We start from the raw sequence: 24,876 nt of genomic DNA, 5'->3' as shown, positions 1-24,876 counted from the left end.
AAAGTCCGTATTTATAGAGTGCCTACTGAAAACAAAGCAGTGTGTCCAGTGCAGAGGGGAGCTCAAAGCTTTTCTACAGTCGTTACCACAGCTTATTCTATACGTCTTACCTCTACTTGACCACCAAGGACCTCTTGCTGTTCTCTCAGGGCCTGTTCCCACAGCGTGTCATCCGTTTTCCCACCTCTAGGCCTTTGCCAGTGGTATTCCTTCTGCCCAGATTTCCCTAAGTGCCTATTCTGCACAATGATCTATTCACACTTTGACACCCATCTCAAAAGTTGCTTCCTATGTGGTGTCGCCCCAGATTTATATAGTCCACCTCTGTCTTTACTCATGTCTTTTCTTATATCACATTGTATTGCATCTGTTTGTTTACATGCCCACCCAACCAAATACTAGCTGAGCTCCCTGAGGGCAAAGACCTCAAATCCATTCATCCTCCTGTGCTGAAAGCCTACCGCAGCACCCAGCCCAACCCCTGTTTATCAAATGCATGACTGAATGAAGTGTAAGTCAGGGCACTGCACGGGAGAAGAGAAGCCGTTAAGAACTCTTGGGCTAGTGGAGTAGGGTGGAGAGAATGAGGGGCTATGTAGGCATATCAACTTCAGTCTGACTTCAGTCCCGACCAGCGTTACTTCTGGGCGTTCTGGCATAACTTCTTGGAGCCTCCATTCCTTCACTAGTAAAATGAGCCTAACGATTCATGACTTTTTAAAAAAATAGAATTTACGAAACTCTTGTGACTGCACTTGGCCCATGACCTGGCACGAACTAGATGCTCAGTGAAATGGTGTTGGTGTTTTCTTTCTCTTCTCCTCATCTTCGGAAAGCCTTATTATTAGTACATGTGGGGAAGAACACATGAAGATTCATGAAAACTCTGAAGTGAGCAGTTGTTTACTTAAGGGCTTGCTATTGTAAATGGGAGACATTTACCTCTGAAATACGTTTTCAGAGAACTGAGAGAATGGAATGCAATATTGCAACAGTCTGTGGAAAATCAGGGATTTGGAGGAGTGGAGGAGTTACAGCTTCCCGTTGCCAATCAGCTTTTTATAAAGAACTTTAAGAGTCTAACATTTGCTACCACAAATTCCAACATGAAGGTCTGATTCATTAACTGGGATAATCCCTTTGTTTGGGGCCTTATTTCCTATTCCCAAGAAGCTGCCTGATTTGCAACATGGGCATTTCAGGCAGAACATTTTGCACAGTCTTGCAACATCTATGATGTGAGTCTTTGTGTGGACCTGAGCAGATGATGTAAATACTTAATTTTTAAGACAAAAGGGAAGACATTAAGACGCTCTTTCCTTTGTGTACCTGAGCCAGACTGAGAATGAAAATTAAAGACACCTCACCAAGAAGTCTGTTGGTGCTAAGATTTCTTTGTTTTCCAGAGTCATACTATATGTATATGTGTAACAGCAAGGTTTTAAATATGGCTTCTATTTAAAATCACTGTTCTCTTGTGTTGCCCCTGGGTGAGGATCTAATTTTCTCTGTCATTACTGCTCTGGTGGTGCTTCCTCAGGGCGGCTCAGTAAGCCTCTTGGTTGACTTGTCTGCAGTATGCTGATTCCAGCTCGAGGTTCACCATGAACTCCCTGTAGTTTGGGTCTTGGTTTGTTGTGCACAGTGTCTCAGTGCCTTCTCCTCACTACAACCTCAATAGCAACTTTTAAAATCTTCTTTTAAATGTGCTAATTATAAAGGTGAAAGCAAAGACATTAATTGGCTAGGCAGCCAAACCGGAGAAGTGTTATTCAATCCAAATACATTGATTACTGCATAAACAAGAACAGGTTTGATGTGTAGGCAGTGTAAAACATCTCAGGCAAGGACTCCCAGCCCACTCCTTGATGATGATTTTATCCTGCTTTTCCACTTGAGACCCCTAGGCCACACCTTCAAAGAAGGAACAGATAGACAGATATGGATCCGCTTGGAGCCTTCGTTCCCATTCCACAGCACTGCAGGAGGCAGGTGGCTTAGAGGCCTAGTAAAGATTTTTCAGGTTTTAGCTCCAACTGCTTATGCCATGCTGCGAGTTCCAGGGCAAGTTCTCCAGGACAGAGTTCTTAGATGGTTTGCCAGGGAAGATGTGGGGCTTAATCAGCTTGTGACTGCAGGTGTAGATTGTTCTTCTTGTTATTGAAGTGCCTGAGAGTCAAGGCAGAAATCTCCCCTTTGGGGGGAGCTCTCATCTTTTCAGGGAAGCTGTGGAAGAAAAAGCCAGATAAACCCTAAACATCCAAAGTTGTTAAAGCATGGTCAGCCCTCTCGTGTGCAAGGCTGTTTCTGTAATGGAATTACTGTTTGGGGTTATTCAAAGTTGGCTAGAGAAAGAAGCCACTTTAGTAGTGAAAGGAGAAAAAAAATATAACCGATCTGTGGGATCAAAAGAAAACAACAGCAACTCTTTGTAGCGTCTTTTGGTGCACCCTGAAGCTAGAGGTTAGACCCAGGGTTTTGAGTTACTTAAGAGTGGGCTAAGAATCAGAATGACGTCTCCAAGCCCTTTGGCTTTCTGGGAAAAGCCTTTATTTGACAGGCCAAAAATATTCCGCTTGAGGGTTGGGTCTCCACAGAATTAGACAAAGGGCATCAAAGCCTGTTCCATGGTGATCTGAAGGCTTCTGCCCAGGACATTTCTGTCGATTTGGATACCAACTATAGTCTCAAACCCAGGGCACTTGGTTGTAACATTTTAATAGTCAGGCTGGATTTTTGGCAGGCTTTTGTTTAGTTTATTTTTCTCTAAGCTTGAGACTTAAGGAATTGAAATTTGAGAGCATTGCTGTGTCTTGGAACTTAAAATTTAAAAAGCTATTGGAGGTGATTTTTTTTTTCTTTCAACTGCTGCAGTGAAGAATAGAATTTAACTGTTATAAATGACGGTTGGGTAACGTAACCACAACAGTCTTTTTCATGGATAGTTGTAAGCAGGTGGTTTGACCAGAGTTGAAGAGGTCCTTTCTTTTTTTCTTTTTCTGCTAAATCCAGAGAATATAGATTGTCATAGGAAATATTTATGGGGGAGTAGACTGTGGTAGGGTCCTCGCCGCTGGCTTATGCGTTTATACTACTTCACTCACGTTCCTCTCCTTTCCCATAGCTGCCATTAAAGGGAAGCGTCTCTTTGCTGATTATATTGACACCTTTCTTTTTCCAGATTTTGTTCTTTATGCTCTATCTCTTAGGCAACCAAAATCAATGTGGAGATTTCTGGACAACTCGATCTATTATTCAATCTCCAGGTAAACAGTCTATCCTTAAATATAATTTATCAGTTATTTTTCCCTCTGGCTTTTGAGTCTGTAAACGTTGGGAGAGAAAATTAATCTGACCTTTTGGTACTTTTTATGCTTAACTCTTTTACAACCCTATTCAGTAAGAATCTGTTCTGAGACCCTGGAAGCATCTTGGATATTTCTTGTTCTTTAATCCAGTGCCAACCATAACCACTGCTCATGACCCCTCTTTCATTGGTATGATGCTTTTAAGTTTTCAAAATATTATCTATATTATCTCCTTGAGCTTCACGACAGCTTCTTGAAGCAAGCCATTCTCAGTGGCAGAAATTCCTTCCCAGGTACCATGAACCCTATCCCTATGTCTTCCATGGAATTCAAGTACAGGGAGTTTTTGTTGAGAAACCTTGGTTGAACTGTCTTCCTTTTTTTTTCTTTAAAGCACAAAATGACCTTCAACTTTCCATTTAAATCCTAGAAGAGACAGTCAGAACACCACATGTCTTCCCTTGCTGCTACTCTGAGGGGCCATGTTTTTAGACATCTCTCCGATTTACTCTGCTTCCTAGGGCATCTTCATTTGACACGGCTGTTAGCTTAAGCCATTTATACTTTCTCTCCCCAGCCTGTCCCCGCGTCCCCTCCACATCATGAACTCCCTTGCTTTTGCAGAACTTCAGCTCACCAGGTGGGTCCTTTTGAGCTTTCACTTCGCTCTTTTATTTATTTATTTTTACCCACAGGCTTATTCCATATGCACCATTGTCTGAATTGTCATGAATTTTGGATTTAAGTCCCGATAGTTAAAGGCATGTTTTCAGCTGAACAAACCAAATGAAGTAAAAAGCTTCATCCCCCTTTTACTTTATTCTTATTACCCATCCCAGCGGGGTGGATGAGTAAAGAATGCATCCTCTAGATCCTGAAAGAATTTCCAATATTCATTCTTTCTCCATAAGATACAGAGCTTAATCCTTTCTTTAGACATTTTCTTTTTTTTCTAAATAAACAGGGCCTAATTGGAAAAAGCTGAGAGAGCTAAGCAGAAAAGAATAGAAAACATTTACTGAGCTTGGAAGTGCATATTGAATACTGCAGGAAATTTGCATATGGATTACTGGTGAAAAAATAGAAACATTCTCAGCCCATTAGTTACTGTGATGGACTCCCACTGACTAAAATCCAAGTACTTTTGCCTTGTTTTCTCCAACTGTTCTTTTCTGTAATCATTTCTCTTTAACCACAGGGCGGCTATTCTGTTACTGCACTTTGTACTAGGAAAAAGACAAAATAAGGAATGTAGCTGCGCCTAGAATATGAACAGGCTACCTCTGCTTTAATCCTCAAACATTGTACCATTGTTTCTAAGCTTTGGCTGGAGAGTTGCCTCTTTATCAGAGGGAGCTTCTAAGTCACATTTTCGGCTCTACAGTTGTGTTAAGTGACAACCTTTAGATTCCTCCTTACTGCCTCAGTTTCTTCAAATGCAAAATGGAGAGTAATGTTTAGCAGCACTAATGGAGACAGGGGGAGAAGAATCAATGAATATTTATGAAAGTAAATTGAGTTCCTGGAATATAAATTTCCACAGAAATTCAAAGCATAATTAAGGTAAGGAGAACAGATTAGTGTTAAATGTATGTGTGAAACACATTTTACATTTCCTTCCAACAAAGACTGAATTTAATTTACTCCAAGTGAAGGGGAGAAAAAAGGAAAAAAGTGGTATTGTTAATTAGGATTCTAAATTTGGATTTTGATATGTTGATTGGTGTAGTACAGACATAAAGATACATGTTGACTTTTTCAGCAAATGCGTGCGTGTGTGTGTGTGTGCGTGCGTGTGTGTGTGTGTGTGTGTGTGTGTGTGTGTGTGTTGGAGATGGAGGAAGAATATACGGTAAACAAATCTAATTACCAGTGGCAATACAACACCAGGAAAGCCACATCAAGTACTAGCAAAAGAATTGTTATCAAAAGATATTTAAAACTGTTTACCTATAATCCATAGAAAAATCATTAAACATGGATCAGACCTTTGCATTGTAGAGACCATGTGTACAAAGAGATATTCAGATATTGCCTGCAGAAAACATCTCCATTATTGTGTTATTGTTTGAGGAAACAACCCAAACTCTGTCACTTTACAAAGGAATTGTTGAATAGTAGCAGATGTGGAAGTTGGTGTAAAAGAACAAAATATCAATCTCCAGCAGCCCGTTTCAGGCTTTCCACAATGGCTTGGAAGTTGTTGGAAAGAAAGATTTGTGTAACATCCATCCCGGAAATAAAGGCAATCCTAATAGATAAAGAGAACCCTCTGTGTTTTATAAACACCTAGGTTCTGCATATGCACTAATTTCTTCAAAGAACTGTAAAAAGAAAAAAATTCTAGAAAGATTTTATCATAAAAACTATGTCCTATAGAAAATCCAAGGTCCTTTTTTTTTTTCTGGCCAAATTCCCTTGATGCAAGTGAACCTTTCATTGGGATAATGAAGACATGGCTAAGTTTTCTGGTGAGATGCAGATTTCACCAGAGAATATATGTAGTACAGACCCCAAATCCCAGAGAAAACCAAGAAATGCTGGTCCTTCATCCCCCCCAAACAGACATCTGTGTGAATATCTGAACCAGGAACCACCTAGGTAATAATCACAATGTAATTTTTTAAATGCAAAATAAATGAGATTCACGTGGGGGAAAAGCTGTATTTGGGTTGTCAATTTGACCCCTAGGACCTTACTTTACAAAGTGTAGCCTGAGGACCAGCAGCATCAGTATCTCTTGGGAGTTTTTTTTAGAAATGTAGACACTCAGACCCCACTCCAGACCTGCTGAATCGGAGTCTGTCTTACAATGAATTCCTCAGGAGATTTGTGTGACATTAAAGTCTGAGAAGCACGGTCCGAGGATACCACCTGGTATGTCATTGTTTTAGGGCTTAGTTGTCATCTCCACACAATAATTTACTTGATAAACTTCCAGTAATTGATTTTTGATCATTGAATAGATGATGATGCAGACAGTAGCTTTAACATTTGGGTGATCTGACTTAGCATTACGCATCAATCCCAGACTTTTTCATTTCCATACATTCATTGAGCACCTGGCAAGTTGCAGGCCCTGTGCTTAGTTCTGGAAACAAAAGAATGAACAAGATAGATGCAGAACTGAGGAGACAGCCATTAAGCAGATGATTACTGAGAATTTTATTTAATGGAGGACAAGTAAAGAATCATGAAGGAAAAATACAACAGGCAAAGAAAGTGCAAATTGGGCGAGCCTGGTGGGGTCTGGAAGATCAGAGAGTGCCGTGGGATCCCCACCGTGGTGCTGCTTGTTGGAGGCTTCTGGTTCAAGTAGGCCTCTCCTGAGTGGATCCCAGACAGGCAGAAGAGCAGGACATAGATTACCCTTTCCCAATAGTAAGGTGGCTAAGTAAAGAAAGAAACCGATGCTGTTACACTCACCTTTTTTCCCCTTAAATAGACATTTTTATTTGCCATATGATTTTATTTTTTGAGGTGCCAAAAGATTATATGGTTGACTCAAATTAGAAAAATAGTGAAAAGCACAAGTCCAGACAGCATGCAAACAAGAATTGCAAATAGGGCAGTATTTGCAGATCTGCCTTGTTGATTGTCATTCTCCAGATTCTGTTGGTCTGGGAGAACCTGTGGCTATCACCTTCTGGTTCTCCCTTCTTCACTCTGGTTGTCTTAAAGTGATCATCAGTGTCCCTGGCTATCTTTAGCTGACCTCGAATCGTCCAGAAGGACCACGCTTGTTTTTTTCATGCCTCTCCCATTCCTTCTCTCTTTCCTTCTCTTTTTCCTCCTGAGGTTGCTTTTCCATCTCAGTCATTTCAACTTTGAATTTGATTTGCATATCTAAACTGCTAATTATACCAATTACTTGCAGTGCTTCTGCATTTTAAAAAGAAGGCTGAAACTGACCCCTTTCATTAAAGTCATTGTCAGTTTGCCCTGATATTTGGAGCTATGGAGACAGGCCTTTTCTTTCCTTTTTTTTTTCCCTTATGAATATATTTTTAAAAGACTAGCTGCCAACGACCGAATTTTTCAGGTCTCCAACGCTCATGTTTCTGGTCATGTTTTTCTGTAGTCCAGCTTACATTCTTTAACTAAATACTACTCTTGAAAGATCAAAAGGAGTACTCCCTGCTTTCATTTTGTTCTTGGCTGTAGCTCATGGATGTCTGTTTTTTTTTTCTTAATTTACGAAAAGCTTTCTTTCCTTCAGAAGTAAAAGAAATGGCTGTGTGGATCATAAAGACATCATTAACGTTTACTAATACAGTCTGTTCTCAAGTTGCTTTACCACCACGTGTTTTCAGTATTATTTACTGAGCAGCTGAAATAATTGGGCTTTGAATTTTTAGATTACTATAAAGCAAGACCTATTGTCACTTATTGCTGGGTATAATTGCACCATATGTATTTAGTGAAGCTATTTATTCATCTCCCTGGTGGATAGCTTTGTCAAAATGAGTTGAGATATTTCTGTGTGTGCAGTTGGAATCTAGAAAACATTTGCATTTCATGTAGCACTTAGAAATTATAGAGGGCTTCACAAATATTTTTCTTCTCCAGACCTGAGGGTCTTTTCTTTAAGTTCTACTCATCTTTTATTATTCCCCATTGTTTGTTAGAAAAAGCACTGTTTTTATGAGTGTACAAAACAGCAAGGGAGGGAGAGAAAGAAGGCATTTTAATACAAATAACTTGCATTTTAATATATAATAACTCATTTGTCCATTGTTCAGCAAATCTGCATTGGGAGCTTATTGTACACACTAGTGCATCACGAAAAGGACCAACCTGATCCCACTCCCGAAGGAGCTCACTTTCTGTGAGGATGGTATAAGGGCACATATGTGGGAGACTAAGCCTAAGCTCGGGGACAGAGAATGCTTTCCTGAAAACGGGATATTTCAGCTAAGCTCTAAGAGATGAGTAGGATTTAACCAGGCCAATAGGAGAAAAACATTTTTCCAGGCAAAAGCACATGCAAATGCCCTGAGGGGAGAAAGGAAGGGCATGGCACCTTTGAGGAACTGAAAGACCAGTGTGGCTGAAGCTGAGGGAGTGAGAAGGAAGGAGGGTCAGGTGAGGATGAAGGTGGAGAAGTAGGTAGGAGCCAGATCAAGCCCGAGACCTTTTAAGCCATGGCTAGGCTTTGCTCTTTATTCAAAACCAAATGAGAAACCTTTGAAGAATTTGACACAAGGAAGAGACATGATCAGATTTATAGTTTTCAAAAAATAACTCTGGCAGCAGTGTGAAGACTAGACGGTGGGTGAGGGGGACCCATTAGGAGATTATTGAAGTAAAGCAGGTGGGAGAGGATGGCTTAGTATAGAGGAGGTCAAATGTTGATGGAAAGAAGTAGACCTGTTTGAGACATAATTCTGAGGATTTGGAGATTAGATGGATGTGTGGGAGAGGGAGATGTCAAGAATTACTTCCAAACTCTGGGCCTACACTGCTGGGTGAATAGAAAACAGGGAGTGAAGACTCTGTTTTGAGGAAAAGGTCATTGTTAAGTGTTGGAATATTTACTTTGAGGTACTTGTGAACCATCACTACAGAGATGGTGAATAAGTGGTAGGGCCTGGAGCTCAGAGGAGAGGTCTAGGTCAAGTTTAACAATTGACAGCCGTGTGCCTTCTGATGTGATACAGGTTGGATTCTCATATCCCACAAAGGAAAATAGTAAAATAAACTGTTTTTCTTGAGGAATTTTGCTTCAAATACAGTTAGAAGTACTACAACAAATATTCAGGCAAATGATCAATTAACCATTTTTCAAAAAAACATTTATTGAGCACCTAATATGTATTAGGCACCTATTAGGTTACGGGGACTTCTAAAACTTCTTTCTTTTCTCCATAAGTAAAGTTACTTTGAAGAAAGGCTTAGCTGAGTATGCCTCTAGGAAGGACAAAGTTTTGTCACCATTGGTAAATTAGTACTAAATTCAGGGACCCCTTCATTTGATGAAATGAGTAAGGGTGCACACTGTAAGATATTTCATTGTTTGGCTGAATATGCAACCTTGAGGTCCTTCTAGAATACTCAGACTGACTATCTCATGCCACGTCTCACTTTGCATTTGTTTCTCAGCAGCCCGAGCATCTGAGTGACTTACAGATGCATACCCCTCTTTTTTGCTGAGGATGATTTGCCCTGAGCTAACATCTGTTGCCAAACTTCCTTTTTTTTGTTTGCTTGAGGAAGATTAGCCCGGAGCTAACATCCATGCTAGTCTTCCTCTATTTCGTATGTGGGTTACCGCCACAGCTTAGCTGAGAGTGGTGTAGGTCCATGCCCAGGATCTGAACCTGTGAATGCAGGTCACTGAAGTGAAGCATGCTGAACTTAACCACTATGCTATGGGGCCAGGCCTCACCACATTTTTTTTTAATTTGAGAATTACAGTTAGCAAACAAGAAGATTATTCCAAGAACATACGGCTCACAATACTGTTCTGTCATTATTAATGACTTCACTCTATGCTCAGACTTTGGTGAGAATGATTGATAGAATTTCAGATAGTTGCCCTGTTCACTACAGCAAACTTAGACTACTATTTTTCCCTTTGTAAAGAAACAGAAGACAAAGGGCATTTGGATTCCTTCCAATATACTTCTTTCTCTCTTTGACTTGAGAAGTAACATTCCCTTAGAGTTGCATGGAGGAAATACTTAGTTAAATAATGGAGCCAAAAGTCCATGATTCTAGTTGTGGCTTTGCCACTTACCAGCTATGTGACTTTGGCAGGTCACTTAACCTCCCTAGACTTTGGTTCCCTTCACTTGTAAAATGGGGGATAATACCTAGATAATTTGAATATATAAATGATGATGATAATAGTGGCTAACTTTTATTGAGAATTTACTGTGTGCTAAGTACTTTCATGTCAGGATTGTTTGCTCTATAAGATGACCAAGGAGATAAAATAAAGGAAGAAATGTATCTTAGAAACAGCACATTTTACTTGTTTTTTTTGTTATTTCTTTGGAGAATAAGAAACAGTAGTTTAAATTTAATGAAAAAACCAACTACTCTAAATAATAGACCAATATTCTCATCAAACTAAAACATCTTAGATGATCCACATCCACCCAAACTTGACGATTTTAGGGAGAACTTTATGTAGACCTGTTATTCTTGTGATAAATGGAGTCAAGTTCCAGAGGGGGGCTGGAAGTTGCATTAAGTAGAATAGTCAAGAGGATTGAGATTACAATTCTTAGCCAAGGTATTTTCTTCAGAATTAAGGGATCAAACCCAATGCATACATGCAGTGATTGAATATCTTGTGGGTTTTAAAACCCAAAAGATCATAATTGGAAAGGGTTAATGGATTTAATGACAGTTTCCTGCCCATGAGTGAACCATGGGCACTTAGGAAGAAGGGGCAAGTTGTGAGAGCAATTTTCTCCACAGCCAAGATGGAAAAGGGCTCAGAGGTGGGATAGGTAGTTTAAAGTCAGAACAAGGAAGGAGAAGAGCAAGTGGAAGGAGTGAAAGGTCTTCTGAGCACCTGCTGTGTGCCAGTCAGGCATATGATGGGAAAGCCAAGCAGAAAAGCTCAGCTGTGAAAGAAAGAAAACTGGAGGTGATGCATTTTGGAAGCAAGCGAGTGAGTGGTTTTGATGAACTTGTGTGGGTTGTCACAAAAGATTGTCAATCCTGGGACGGCGAAGCTGCCATGAGGCATCACTCTGAGCTCAGCCCTTTTTAATGGCTGCCAGGGCTAATGCAAGGTTTGAGTTCCATTATTTTCATATCTGCTTCTTTTTTTAAGCAGCCAGTTGCAGATGACTTTTAGCAAGTACAGAATTTATATTTAAGCAATGCATAATGAAAATCGACGGCTTTTTGTTGAGAAAAGCACAGTGTCAGGAAAATATCCCTGCCACTCTCTTCGCCCCTGTCACAGTGGTGGAAATTTTACATTTGAAAGTGAAAAAGCTTAAGATATAATTTTTTAATCCCATCTTTCCTGCCCACTTGCATCTCTTCCAAAGCTTGTCAGGGCCAGATCTGGAATAGTAAGAGCCATTAAAAATTTGGCATCTTGCACTCTGTTTTTTGGAATAAACTCAGTGTGGGCCAATTTATGGTAAATTATTCTCTTCGTGTGTGAATTTCCTTTTCTCTCTTGGCAAATTCCTGCTTGCTTCTACACCCCTGCACACAGATCTTAAACACACACGTTTATTACAGAATCTGTGTGGGATATGTGTGCAAGTGTTAAAGTGTGTGCCCATGGCTGTACCGACAAATGCATATGCACATCTTTGCACCTATGTGCCTATATGGTAGCAAATTGACTTAAACAGTTTGTCTTGAAGGTTTGTGTTGCTGTATGTATGTTAGCATACATTCTGTTGCAACCAGCAAACAGTTTCTCAGTCAAGAGATGACAGAATTCAGCAATCATTTTGGGAAACACCATAGTAAATAAATATATTGCTTAGTTCTGTTAAACCAAGCATGCCAATTCTTAATAAAACTGAAGGCAAGCAGTGGCATTTCTCATCTTTGCAGTCAGAGACAATTACAGGGCAGCTAGTCCACTGCCAACAGGAAAGGCAGAGCCAAGGTCTTGCTACAGCCCCTGTACTCTGAACACAGAAAGCTCTGGAGCTAGGTGTGGTTGTAACCTGGGATTATATAGAGTTGTAGTATCTGCCTCCCATTCAGAAAAGTGGGCTATATGATGGTGGGCAGAGGCGTAACATCATGGGAAATTGCTTGATCTGCTCCTTGGGGATATTTGACTCAGGGCAATTCAGGGCAAGGTCCCAAAGATCTTTTCTCTTTGCATGAGAAGCTCCAGTGAGAGGCTGTTTTCTGGCATATTTGAGAGCATATTAGCTCAGTTTTTAAAGGGCAATTTAGAGCAGTTTCTTTTCCTTTATGTGTGAAAAAGGCACGCATTTATGTGCCTTGAATTATTGCTAATAACATGTTTTCAATGTGTCTGTGTATGTTTAGCTCAAGTTTGGAGAAGGGTGTGGTAGGAAAACAGCTCACTCACTTCACCAGTATTGCTGCAAATTTCTCAGAACATCAATAAAGAAGTTAAGGCAATGCATCCACAAAAAAAAATACAACCAGATGTTGTTATTAGTATTGTTTCCCCACGTGGTTAGATATTAAAATAATTAAATATATATTTTATGGTAGTTCTATAGAATATTAAAATCCAGCAAAACCCATAAATGTATTTTGTAGCTTTTGCGATGTTGACCATTTGATGTCATCATGAACAGTAACTGGCCCTACCTAATTAAAAGGCCTTAATGAGCTTACTACACAAGGAAAGCTAGGAAATCAATACGCTTTTTCACAAAGAGTCCATTCTCTCCATTTTGTTTAGCATTTATTTAGCAAATAATCTGTGGTCACTTGAGTGTGTGCCAAGCACTGTACCCAGTGCTGGCAATAAAAAGATTAATAAGACTCAGTCCCTTATCCTCATAAAGCTCACAGCCTAGTAGGGGAGGCAAACAATGCAATTAGTGTGCCTCCATGCATTAACAGGGCAGTGGGCAAGGTGTGGTGGGGAGGTGAGGAGTGATCCATTGTACCTTGGTGAAAGCTTAAAGGAAGTTGTTACAGAGGAGGGGATACCAAGCTAAAGGATTGGCAGGATGTCACTAGGTACAGGGAATAGCACATGCAGAGGTACAGAGGCCAAAAGGAATATGCTGCTTAATTAGGGAACTGCCACTGGACTGGCCTGGAGCCCAGGTGGGAAGGTGGGAGGACAGACAGGAGGGGGCAGGCCTGACCACGTGTGTATGCTAAACCCTCTTGACCCGTAGTCTCTGTCTCTGTTTTTCCACTTCTCCTTTCCTTCTGCCTGCCTTAGTTCTCTTTTACTTCATCTGTCCTTATCTGTTTTCTGAAACTTGAGAGGCCTTTTAGAGAAACTGAAGTTTTAGAGAATGCTTCTGACATTTTAAAAAAAATGAGAAAAATAATGCCTAAAATCCAAAGGACAATTCCTCCAACTTCTCTCAGTTTCCTCACCTTTAGTATGTAGAAATAATGTAGAGGTCTTAGAGCAGGCTGGATCAGATTCCAAATTTATTCTGGGTGTTATCTATCTCCTGAAATGTTCTATGAATGCAGGAAACGTGGGGTTGAGCCTGATGTTTCTTTTGTATTGTCTGCAGAGCCTAATAAAGTGCTGAATGTGCAAAAAACTCAATATGTGCACGGTCCATCCATGGAGCAGGGCCTTGGGCACTTGGCATATAGACTGGTACTTAAAGAATTTGAAAAATTTTCTTTAAAGTAGCAAAACATCTGAAAGTTGCTTTTATATGTATGCTTTGTATATACTTCATAGAAGTATTGTGCTTATGTAGATAGATTTACATGGAAATGTATCTGGCTATGTGGTGGTAAGAAACACAGGTACAAAGAAAATTAAATAATTTGACTGATTTTAGGTGTATTTATGCAGGGCCAACCATGTAGTCTTAAATATATTTGCTCTACTGGCATGTAATCAAAGTGCGTTATTGAGGTCTGGCTGTGAACATCTGAAGTATACGTGCTCTAGTAGATATATATTTGCAGATTGCATGAAATCAATGCTAATACACAACAACAATAAAAACCAGGCAACTAACTTATTGTTATGTTTAAACAACCCCAGACAACCAGTTTTTCATTATTTACCCACTCACAGAAATAATTATTTGCTTGGAATTGTAGTTTTCTGGCATAGTATTGATACAACATGAATAATCTATGATACTTTATATTTGTTGAATAACTGGAGAGGGTCACATGATATGTCTTAAATATCAGTGTTGCCCTGTGGAGTATTCTTTTTCCAGTTGCGAATATAATGCCCATGATGAGGTTCTATTTGTCCCCAGCTCCTTTCAATTGTTGTAAACCAGACACTTGATAATTTCCATAAAAATTTAATATGGTTCAAATGTTGGCACAGAAGTAACATATTTCTCTCTACATTGTCATGTGGCTTCTCAAAAACATTTTTTCCATTTTCGTTTTGTAAGTTGCACCCTCGTTTATTTTGCCACCTCATTTAGAATACCCTTCTAAGGAACAACTGCTACCCCTGACCCAAAATGTTAAAAAGCAACGAATTGCCTTGGACCAATAAGAAACACATACATACTTCCCGTTTAGGTAACCTTTGTTTTACACAGATTTCTTAATCAAAAACAAGAAGCTCAACAAGCCAGGAAGTTGTATTTATGAGGTAGTTAATGGATTCATTTTGTACACCAGAATAACAAGGAAAAACTTAGTAACTGGGATCTCTTTATTACAGTTTAGGAAAACATTACCGAAAAGGTTTTATATTAATTCTACAAAATTTTTAATAGTTCCAGGCAATCTGGATAAATGAGATCTGTGGGCCACTTCAGAATACCAGATGAGTGGCATGCACTGAAGTGGTTGACTCATTGAGGCCAAAGTGTCATAGTCTCTTCCCCTTCTCAGGCTGCCCCAGCAAAACCGACAGACCCGGAAACTTTCAAGGCTGTCATGGGAAATGCAAGGGCAAATCTATTTCGATACTTGGAACCTTTGGAAAGTCAGTTTGGGGTGCACTGATTTCCCTGAAGTTAAGAGAACTCTAAAATTAACCAAGGGTAACCCTACTAAGACTTTAGTTTTCCAATGAGGCCACTATTTCTCTGAGTAGAACCTTTGAAATAGTATTGTAAAATCAGATGTTACCTTTTAGCAACCAAAAAGAAACACAGAAACTCCTTTTCTTTGCGTACTTTGTTCTGTTATGGACAAGAGGGTGATTAGACCGAAAGCATGAGTAAAATCACAAAGCAAGAACACGCAGCACCATCTTCTCCGTCCTCATTGTGGAATTTGTGATCTGAATGAAACATGGAGAGGAAGGAATTTCGTATCACTCAGTGAATTAATGAACTAGGTACTTTTTAAAAGCCTCAAAACATTTGAATTATTTTCTTTTTCTCCCTTTATGTAACACTTTCTACAAACTGATGTGGTAAATATTAAGATGTGCTGGAGCATGCAGGCCTAATGAGATGCACTGGGAACAGAAACCACAGAGTGGCACGAGGCGAGCCATACGTCCCAATGCGAATGAGCCTGAAGGAGGAACAAAGTCAGGCTCCCAATGTGCTTTGCAGTCTCTCTGTGTTGATTCTTTGTCCCTTTTTTTTTCTGACATCTCTTCTGCTTTTTGTTTTCTTTTCCAGACAACACTTTCTGTTATCTTCCCAACCTAAATTTTAAAATTACATTTTACTCTTCTACATTTTTAAGGATGAAGCTGCCACAGTTTGGTTCATCAAAAGAAATCCTTTTTTAAAAAAATTCTTTTATTCTTGCTCTAGTTCTTTTGTTTATCTCTTCTTTTTTTAAAAGAAAAATCACATCAAACTGCACATTTTCAACCTGAGGGGAGTTTGATGATCCCTAGAACCTTACTTCTCGAGGTGTATTCTTTGAACACTCACCGTTTAGAAGTATCACCTAGGAAATTGTTAGAAATACAGACTCTCAGACCCCACTTCACGCCTACTGAATCAGAATCTGCATTTTAACAAGATGCCCAGGTAACTCATGAGCACAGAAAACTGGGAAGCACTGTCTTGGAAGGAAACTTCTAAATCCCAGCTGAATCCATGGGTCAGATTCCTCACTTCTTCTCAGGTATGTGAGGGGGCCTTCTCTTTCTGAGTCACAGGAGAGGCAGTGTTTCGTTTACACCTTTTGCAGGTACAGTATGTGTGTGATTCAAGTGGACTTGAGCTCTTGGGCCTGTTGTGGAAGTGACCGCCACTGTTTCCCTGGCATTAGAAATATTTGCTGACTTTCCTGCCAGTGCCTTTCATCTCTGCTGTCTTTGGGCTATAGTGGAAGACGTAAACTAGCATATAATTCATCAGTCAGTTCCTGGCACTGCCCGGCATCACAGGGTCAGCCATCACTAATGGGATTAATTGGTCTCGACTGATGAAATGTAAAAGCACGTACCTCTAAGAGCCATAAACACTGAGCCTTAATTGAAATCAAATGTATTCTTTTAAAAAGCATGTCCAGCATCATAGACTCCTTTCTGTTTGGGTTTTGTTGACATTAGTGATGGTATAGAAACCTGATCAGCAAAGGTTTGCTGTTATTACTGCTTTGAATACGAACTTGTGCTTCTCAGCACTCTAAGTAGCTGATTAGGGGAGGGAGTAATATTCTGCTTGATTATTGCTTACACATATGGAATAAATCCTGTTTTAATGGTGTCTAATGAGCCTTTTATTTTCAGAACTTTACACAAAAGCCTCTAATAGAAAGAGAAAGTAATATTTCAAAGGTCATCTTAATGCCACATAATGTCAACAATCCATAATCAAGCCAATATATATAGATGGTAATTACAGTCCAGTTGTGATCCTTTAAATATGAAGAATAATCTCTCAAATTAGCCAAGTGGTGCAAGCTAAGGTTCTCTGGGTTGGAGGCAACTTATACTTTTTAATTAAAGTTTGTTACATGAAAACAGTTTCAGAGTTAAAGAAATTTTTCTGAGAGTGAAGTTTCATGCAATGCAATATTTTCAAAACCCATGAGATTTAAAGTTGTCACTTACAGTTTCATGCATTGTTCTCATATGTGGCTGTGAAGCCACTGAAATATGCAAATGGAAAACGATGGTTCCCCTTCAGTGCTTTTTCTCAACAGGGAATGAAATGGGCACTAGAAATGTGGGATGTTTTGTTGGTCAGGAGGCCACTAAGGGAACTTCTAGGCATACTTATTTCAGAACCAGACATCTGCCTGGCAGCAGATTAAAAAGTCTAGAGTTTAAAGAATCTCTAATATGAGATTGGCATTCTGGGATTTTGTCCCATTTGCTGTGCGAATGGAGATAACCCTGCCCCACATTTGAATGAAGATGTTCCTTTTCAGTCCAAGATTGCTGCTCGTCTATATGACTCTTATCTCCATTAGAAATGGGTGAATTCTACAAGACGTTTTACTTCTGTCATTAGAAATGGGTGAATTCTACAAGACATTTTACTTCTGTCAGGAGATTTTCAGAAGAAAATCACAATGGTTACAATATGATTGGCATTCTTGAACTCACAGGCTCACCCTGTAGCATCAGAGTCACCTGGAAGGCTTGTTAACACACAGATGGCTAGGCCCCCACCCCCAGGGTTCTGTTCTGTAAGTCTGGGGTGGGGCCAGAGAATTTGTATTTGTTTTTTTTTTTAAAGATTTTATTTTTTTCCTTTTTCTCCCCAAAGCCCCCTGGTACATAGTTGTATATTCTTAGTTGTGGGTCCTTCTAGTTGTGGCATGTGGGACGCTGCCTTAGCATGGCTTGATGAGCGGTGCCATGTCCGCGCCCAGGATTCGAACCAATGAAACACTGGGCCTCCTGCTGCAGAGCGCGCGAACTTAACCACTTGGCCACGGGGCCGGCCCAGAATTTGTATTTCTGACAAGTTTCCAGCGCATGCTGATGTTGCTGGTCCATACACCACGCCTGTGAGACTCACTGCTAAAGGTTCATCAGTAAATGGCTTGCCCGGCCCTATGCACTGACCCTGCTTCCATCTTCCCATGAGTAAACCTGGAGTTCTATTCTTGTTCCTCCCAATGCCTAACACATAGTGCCACGCTCACAGGGCTTACTCAGTATTTCTTGGGGAGAAAAAAAAATGCTATTTAGATAAAACTACTCAGGTATACCAGACCCCTTTCCCACCACCACTTTCTCCCACACTACCACCCTGTGTTTGTCTCTTTTGTGTTCTGTTTTTCCTCCTTCTGCTACCTTGTGCAATTCTGAAAGTTTGTTTGTTGGTTTTCTCTCGTCTTCCCATATGTGTCCTATGTTTGAACCACGGGCAAGCTCAGACCTGGTAATCCAGTTGTGTGTCACTGGCTCCTAGGTTTCTGGTTCTACAGCCAGTCCAGGAAGAAGAGGACCTGAGCCTACCATATTGGTCAATTTTTGTGTAGAGGCGGGTTAGTGGCAGTGACACGAGCAGTCATGTGACAATTTGGACCTTAGGTCTCAGGATAGATCTTGCACTTTAGGAGCCTCCATGAGAAAGCATTTGGAAAAACCCAAGGAAACTCTCTTCCTATGGTCCCTGCTTCCCTAAGTTTACATGTTATTTGCAAGGTGAGACTCTCCTTAACGATTCAGAAAACGTGAAAAAAGTACTAAGAAGGAAAAAAGGTACCCATTTGTCCAAACACCCAAGCCATCCAGTTTTAGTATATTTTGTAACAATCTTTTATAGTTCTACCTAAATGTTAGTTTATTTTTAATGTGTTTGCATTTAATTGAACATATAAATCTAGGGATAAAATTGCCAAAGGGAGAGGAAATTCTTGTGTTGAATTACAGGGTTATTCCCATAATGAATGATAATGATTCATTACAAAATTGTTTGCTTTCAAGTTTCATCCAGACACCATTAGAGAAATGAGCAGCAGCTCCTTCCTCGTGTAGAGTTAGTGGTGCAGCGAGTTCGGTCAGGTGTGCTGCCTGCGTACACTTGTGATGGGTTGGGTGTTAGGCCGTCTACTGAGCCATTTGTCAGTTCTTCAGTGCCTAGCTCTTTATTGGTCTTGGGTTCATGGTTTCTTCAACAGCAGTGAATGGGTGGTATGTATTATGAGCCCCTGGGTACATGAAATTGCCTTTCTCCTGCCTTTATTCATACAACTCAATGGGATCTAACTCCTTCACTCCATCTTTTCCCCTGAAAATACTATAAGGCTAGTACCAGTACTACCAATACTTTTGTCTCCTGGTTTTTCTTGTTATAGAGGAAACATGATATTAGCTGGATTTTCATGATTTCACAGATAATCTTTTTGTTTTCATTTTCAGTCTGGGTGCTCATATGCTCCTCCATCTTTGCTATTTAAAAATGGTCAGGGGGCCGGCCCACTGGCATGATGGTTAAGTTCGCGCACTCCACTTCAGCAGCCCTGGGTTTGCAGGTTTGGATCCCGGGCACAGACCTACACACTGCTCATCAAGCCATGCTGAGGTGGCATCCCACAAACAAAAAATAGAGGAAGATTGGCACAGATGTTAGCTCAGGGCCAATCATCCTCACCAAAAAGAATTTTTAAATCTCAAAAAAAAAAAAAAATAGGATGTTCTGAGATGTAGTTCACTTTTCACTGATTTGCTTGGAATGCAGCAAGCCCGTTGGTTTTTGATCATTGCTTCTGTTAACAGTATTAATAGCAATTAGTTGACTTTAATTAGACATTTACATTGACTGTTAACTGGAGAGAACTTGGAAACTCTAATCTATATCCAGTTTATGTCTGATCAAGTGGACAGGTTGAATTAGCTCTACGACATGTCTGCGATCCCTCTAATCACTCGGTGCTAGATCCAGGGTTCTGTCTGGTACTCACAGAAACCTCATTAATCTATTCTAAAGTGGTTCTCCACTCCCGTGTTGGTGTCAAAACAATGCAGCCTTCTCTCTGACCAAGATCTGAGGCAACTGTAGAGGGATTGTATGCTGGTGCCTACCCAGGTCTGGATATGCACCCCTGGAACTGGCCCCAGAATTATATCCACCCTATGACAGAGCCTTCTTAGGAACTGGGCTACAGACTTGTGTGTCCAAAACCACAAGCTCATTTCAGACCTCTGTGGTCCACCAGGTGATTCCAAGTCAAATAAACTAAGCTCCAGTAGTTTACTCTGAATCGTCATTCAGAGAGAACCTTCAAAACAGAGGTTCCATCAGCAGAGGCCTCTTAGCTATGAATTGGAGGTTAACTTTGAGCCCCTTTATTGTCAGATTTGAGACCCACTTGAAAACCTGTGGAAATAAGCCACTTAACTCCTCTCTCCCTCTAGCGACATAGCATTGTATGCCTTTCATTCTGTTGAAAAAGTAGTTGGCTTCGTCAGCAATCATCTTCTGTTCAGGCTAAATTTATTTTTATGTGAAATAGAAATCAGGAAAACACCAAAATTATTTTAAGCAAAATATCAAAATTGAAATAAACCAACATATGTCTGTGAAACATGTATAACTCTCAATCAAAAATAAGTGCAACTTTCATAAATTTCTTAAAATAGTCCAGCATGCAAAATCTGGACAACTTAAATAGATGGAGTTATGACATGTTTGCTTCTTCTTTCTCCTTAGTTCATCCTTTACTTCAAGATGAAAATTCAGATAATGAAAACCTGGCCAGCTCTGGATAATCCCTTCATGAACAATGTACTCCATCATCTATTATAATAAGCAGGAGAGCCAAAGAATTTTATAAATTTTTTTGCAGTGAAGTTGTTATACCTACTAATTCTGAATGGAAAACATCTTAAATTTACCTTCTTTACTTATATTCTGTGTCCCCCCCCCAAACCGCCACACACACATTCCTCTCTAAGAGGTGAGGTTTCCTAATTGCTTTAAACATGTTTTGCTTTGTTCTGGTTAGTTTTTCTATGTTTCTAAATTTCTCTTGCAGTGGGAATTCAAATAGGATTAAAACGGTCAAAGTGACATAAATATTCTGGGGCTTAGCACCAAAGAGAGAGTTAAAGGATAAATGCCCATCTCACATTTATGCTTCATTTATAGGCTTTCTCTAACACATTTTCTTTATTAGATTGTCACTTCAAGGATTGGGGTTACTTTGACCTGCTAATAGTAGCTGATATTTTGTCCACAGAAGACATTAAGTAAATATTACCGTCAATAAATATTGACAAATTAATGAAGCATTTCTTGAAATGTTCAGCCTTTCTCCTTAAATTCTTGTCTTCATGAACTAGGTAACAAAATTTCTTTAAAAAAATAAAAATAAATAAAACTACCACTTTATTTGGAAAATGACTTAGCATTAAATAAATTGTCTTCCAAAACCTTTTTAAAAGCACCTTAAAAACTTTATCTCGTTAGGCTTAGCATCACTCTATATGTTAACAAGATCACTTTTTTGGGAGTTGAAAAACCACGTAAAATGTTGTTAGGGAAGTTCATAATCATAATGATTCAGTGCACACACGTCTTTTTCATCTCGAGCTCTTGGATCGTCAATTCACCTTTTTTTTTCATACCTCACTCTGATTTTTCTTGTTAGTTTATTAGTTGTAAAAAGTTTCTGCCTTCCTGGTTCCTTCAATTTAGACCAATTTGGAAATGGAAAAGTGTGTTAATTTTTTAATAAATCTTTAAGACACGCATTACTGTATTTTTATTAACTGAGCCAGATGGCTCACAGCAAATTTTCTCTGACATAAGTAATCACAGAAATCAGTTTGGGACCCAAATCTGGTATGGAAAGTGGCATGTATATTCAGTGGAAAAATGCAGTTCACATAAACATATGGATATTTTTAGAAGTAATATTTGTTACTGTTTGGATTTCATTTTATTTTTTTGTTTTAGGCCAAGTACGAACTAAGGACTTTTTTTTTTTCCCTGTCTCCCAGATCTAAAGGTCCTTCTCAACAACCCAAAATTGTTTTCTTTCTGCAGTTTGAAGGTTGCAAGAAGGCCTTTTCAAGGCTCGAAAATCTCAAGATTCACTTGCGGAGCCACACGGGCGAAAAGCCGTATTTGTGCCAGCATCCGGGCTGCCAGAAGGCATTCAGCAACTCCAGTGACCGCGCCAAGCACCAGAGGACACATCTGGACACTGTAAGAATGGCAGGAGCTTTCCAACTTCCAGCCGGAAGCCCTGGCCTGAGGAAGTGCCCGTTTGATAGTGGGATGGTGAAGGTGTTTGCTTTATGGTCTGTAGGCTATAGGGACAATGCCAAAGGCAGCAGTGGAACCTGGGAAAGGGCCAGAAGGGGCCCTGTTTGGCTCTTTCTTCATTTTTCTGTAGTCACAAGTTATCCTAAATATTACAACTGCCTGGGACAAAGGGGTTCCTTGGTTACCTCTGTGTATCAAGCAGAGGCAGTTCAGGGGCCGTCACATAGAAGATTTTAGTACTGAGAATGAGACCTAGAGATTGGGCATTAAAATAAGTATTCAAATATCATGATACACTTAAAATAGATAATATATGCTATTGCTAGAAATAGGAAGCATTTTTTTTTTTCTTACCCTGGTGATTTTCTTCTTGACATAAGAACTTTGAGTCTGGCAAGGTTTTTGAGAGTGAATGGGGCCTTTTGCTTTAGAAACCAGCTAGTATTTTAAGCTTCAGGCGATCTAAAAAAATCAACAAATCTTTCCCCGGGGTTCAGTTTCATCACGCTTCCTATGTGTTAACAGCCACGCATCCATTGACATAAACCCTATGAGAACAATTGATTTTCATTATTACACCTTAACTCTCTTAGTGCTGCAACATTTTGCTCATTTGCAAATGCCTTTTATATTCTTTTATTTTCTCAATTATGGTGATTGTCCTCCTTTGCATTTCTCAGATTTTGATGCCATTTTCCTTACATGAGGCCAGGTAGACTGTATGTAATTTCACTTCGCTTAACAAAGCCATCAGGATAAATGTATTATACACATCACAGATCTCTTATTTCACGTTCTTGCAAATAATGTGTTCATGACAGTACTTTTTCAGTGTTAACAGTCTGATGTCTATTATTAAACTACACCAGAGTTTGAATTTTGAAAAGATACTGTTATTTCTATACACCTTCTCATACATATTTAAGATTCTTCTGATGTTATAGTTGACATATTGATTAAATTTTATATTAGTCTCTATTAGTCATATTGATAGAAGTCATTTTAGCTATGTGTCACATAACCTTTCTAAATAGAATTATCTCCTAATATACATAAATGTGATGGTTTGCCTAGTAAATATCTGAAATATAATTAGAATAATATGGGCATAAGATGGAACCTTTCTGCTCTAACTGAATTGAATGCAGTGATTTTAGGACCAATAGAATAGAATATTAAATGAATAAATTTGCTGAATAGCTGTATTTTTTAAAGGTAGAAGTAGGAAAAAAGAATAAATTATGTTAAAATGCCCTATTTTGTATGTCTAAAATGGTCTTGGTAGAATCCAATAAATTTTCCAATTTGTCATTAAACTTTATCATGGAAGAATGAACATTCATGAGACAAGATTGTCTTGAGAAATTGCTTCTACTCTAGCTAGTTATCTGTAGTTTGAAAGAACTATTGTGAGGCTAAGTGTTATGGTTCTACAATACCCTTCTTTGCTTGGAGCTTATTTTAGCTAATCAGACTAAGAACATTTTCTAAAATCATTTGGGAAGTTAAAAAAATATATCCCTTTTTAAAATTTTTGAGGAAAGCTACCTAAGGTGATAATTTCATGATTCAGTTCAATACAGTAGCTTTTAAAACTCAGCTATTTTTTTTTAAATTATTCTTTATTAAATCTTTTAAAACTGTCTTTTTCTCTTTAAGATCCAAACTACCTCCTGTTTAAATTTTTATTAAGCTCTTTTAAAATCATATAGAAATTAAACACTTGCTTTAAAAAGCAAACTGTAGTTGCTTGAAGAATTTATTATTTAAATTTAGGTCCCCATTCCCTTTATTAAGCACTCCTTATTGCTAATGCTGTCAGAATTTTGGATAAATTATCTTTCTTCAACTAAATGTTTCTTTACTTATAGGAAAATGGTTTTCCCATAAAGATTACTGAGTTCATAATTCTAATTCTGAAAAGTTTTATTAATTCATTTCTCTATTTGCATCTTAATATCTAAACAGGAGAAATAGTTTTACTGTACAAATGGAAAATAATGAGAAATAGAGTTTGATGAAGTGTAACATGCCATTTAAAGCTTAGGTAATCTGAGATAAAATGGCCAGTACACCAGTACTACTGAGCCCAGCCCCTGACACTGCTATTTTGGCATACCAGTCCCAGGTGGCTGACAGCAGGGGAGTGAAGCCCAGCAAGGAGGAATGGTGAGTATTCAAGCTTTCTTCAGGAACATCTCAAAAACAAATACAAAATGACATTATCCAGGGGATGACCTGGTGGCATAGTGGTTAGGTTCGCATATTCTGCTTCAGCGGCCCTGGGTTCACTGGCTGGGATCCCGGGCACAGGCCTATGCACCACTAATCAAACCATGCTGTGTCAGGCGTCCCACATATAAAATAGAGGAAGATGGGCATGGATGTTAGCTCAGGGCCAGTCTTCCTCAGCAAAAACGGAGGATTACCTCAGAGCTAATCTTCCTCAAAAAAAAAGACATGATCCATTTCTTATCTTTCCAACCCAAATAATAGCAACCATGGTACTAATAAAGGCATCAATTTATATAACATGTTAATATTCCCAAAGATTTTTTTTATATGCAACATCTCCCCTGATGCTTAAAACGTGAGCTTATATGGTCACAAGATGACTGCCAATAAAGATATTGGCTAGTTGCTCCCCCAAAGCCAAGGCAGGAAAGAGAAGACCAGGACAAGAAAGCTGTGTGCACCCAGTAAAGATTCCCAGGTTAAAGAAAACCTTTGGTTACCCAATGGAAACTCATTGGTAAGTGACTTCAGCCTATAATTGGCTCAGTGTTTTGCAAAAACTGTGAGATATTGAGAGCCTAGTTCATCCATTGTTCATTGTT

The 24,876-nt window shown here is 39.2% G+C and overlaps 1 protein-coding gene across 3 annotated transcripts in view; it reads left to right on the top strand.

The window, feature by feature from the left end:
* Positions 1-24,876, top strand: part of GLIS3 (GLIS family zinc finger 3) — a 446,998-nt gene that overhangs the window by 320,380 nt on the left and 101,742 nt on the right. For all 3 annotated transcript variants that reach the window (XM_008543931.2, XM_008543923.2, XM_070589983.1), the window contains one exon: positions 21,818-21,979. In XM_008543931.2, the coding sequence (XP_008542153.1) occupies positions 21,818-21,979 (162 nt within the window). The remainder of the gene's footprint in view (positions 1-21,817; positions 21,980-24,876) is intronic.

This window comes from Equus przewalskii, chromosome 22 (assembly GCF_037783145.1).
Source record: "Equus przewalskii isolate Varuska chromosome 22, EquPr2, whole genome shotgun sequence".
In the NCBI taxonomy this organism is placed as follows: Eukaryota; Metazoa; Chordata; class Mammalia; order Perissodactyla; family Equidae; genus Equus; species Equus przewalskii.
This window is presented reverse-complemented; position numbering and strand designations above follow the sequence as displayed.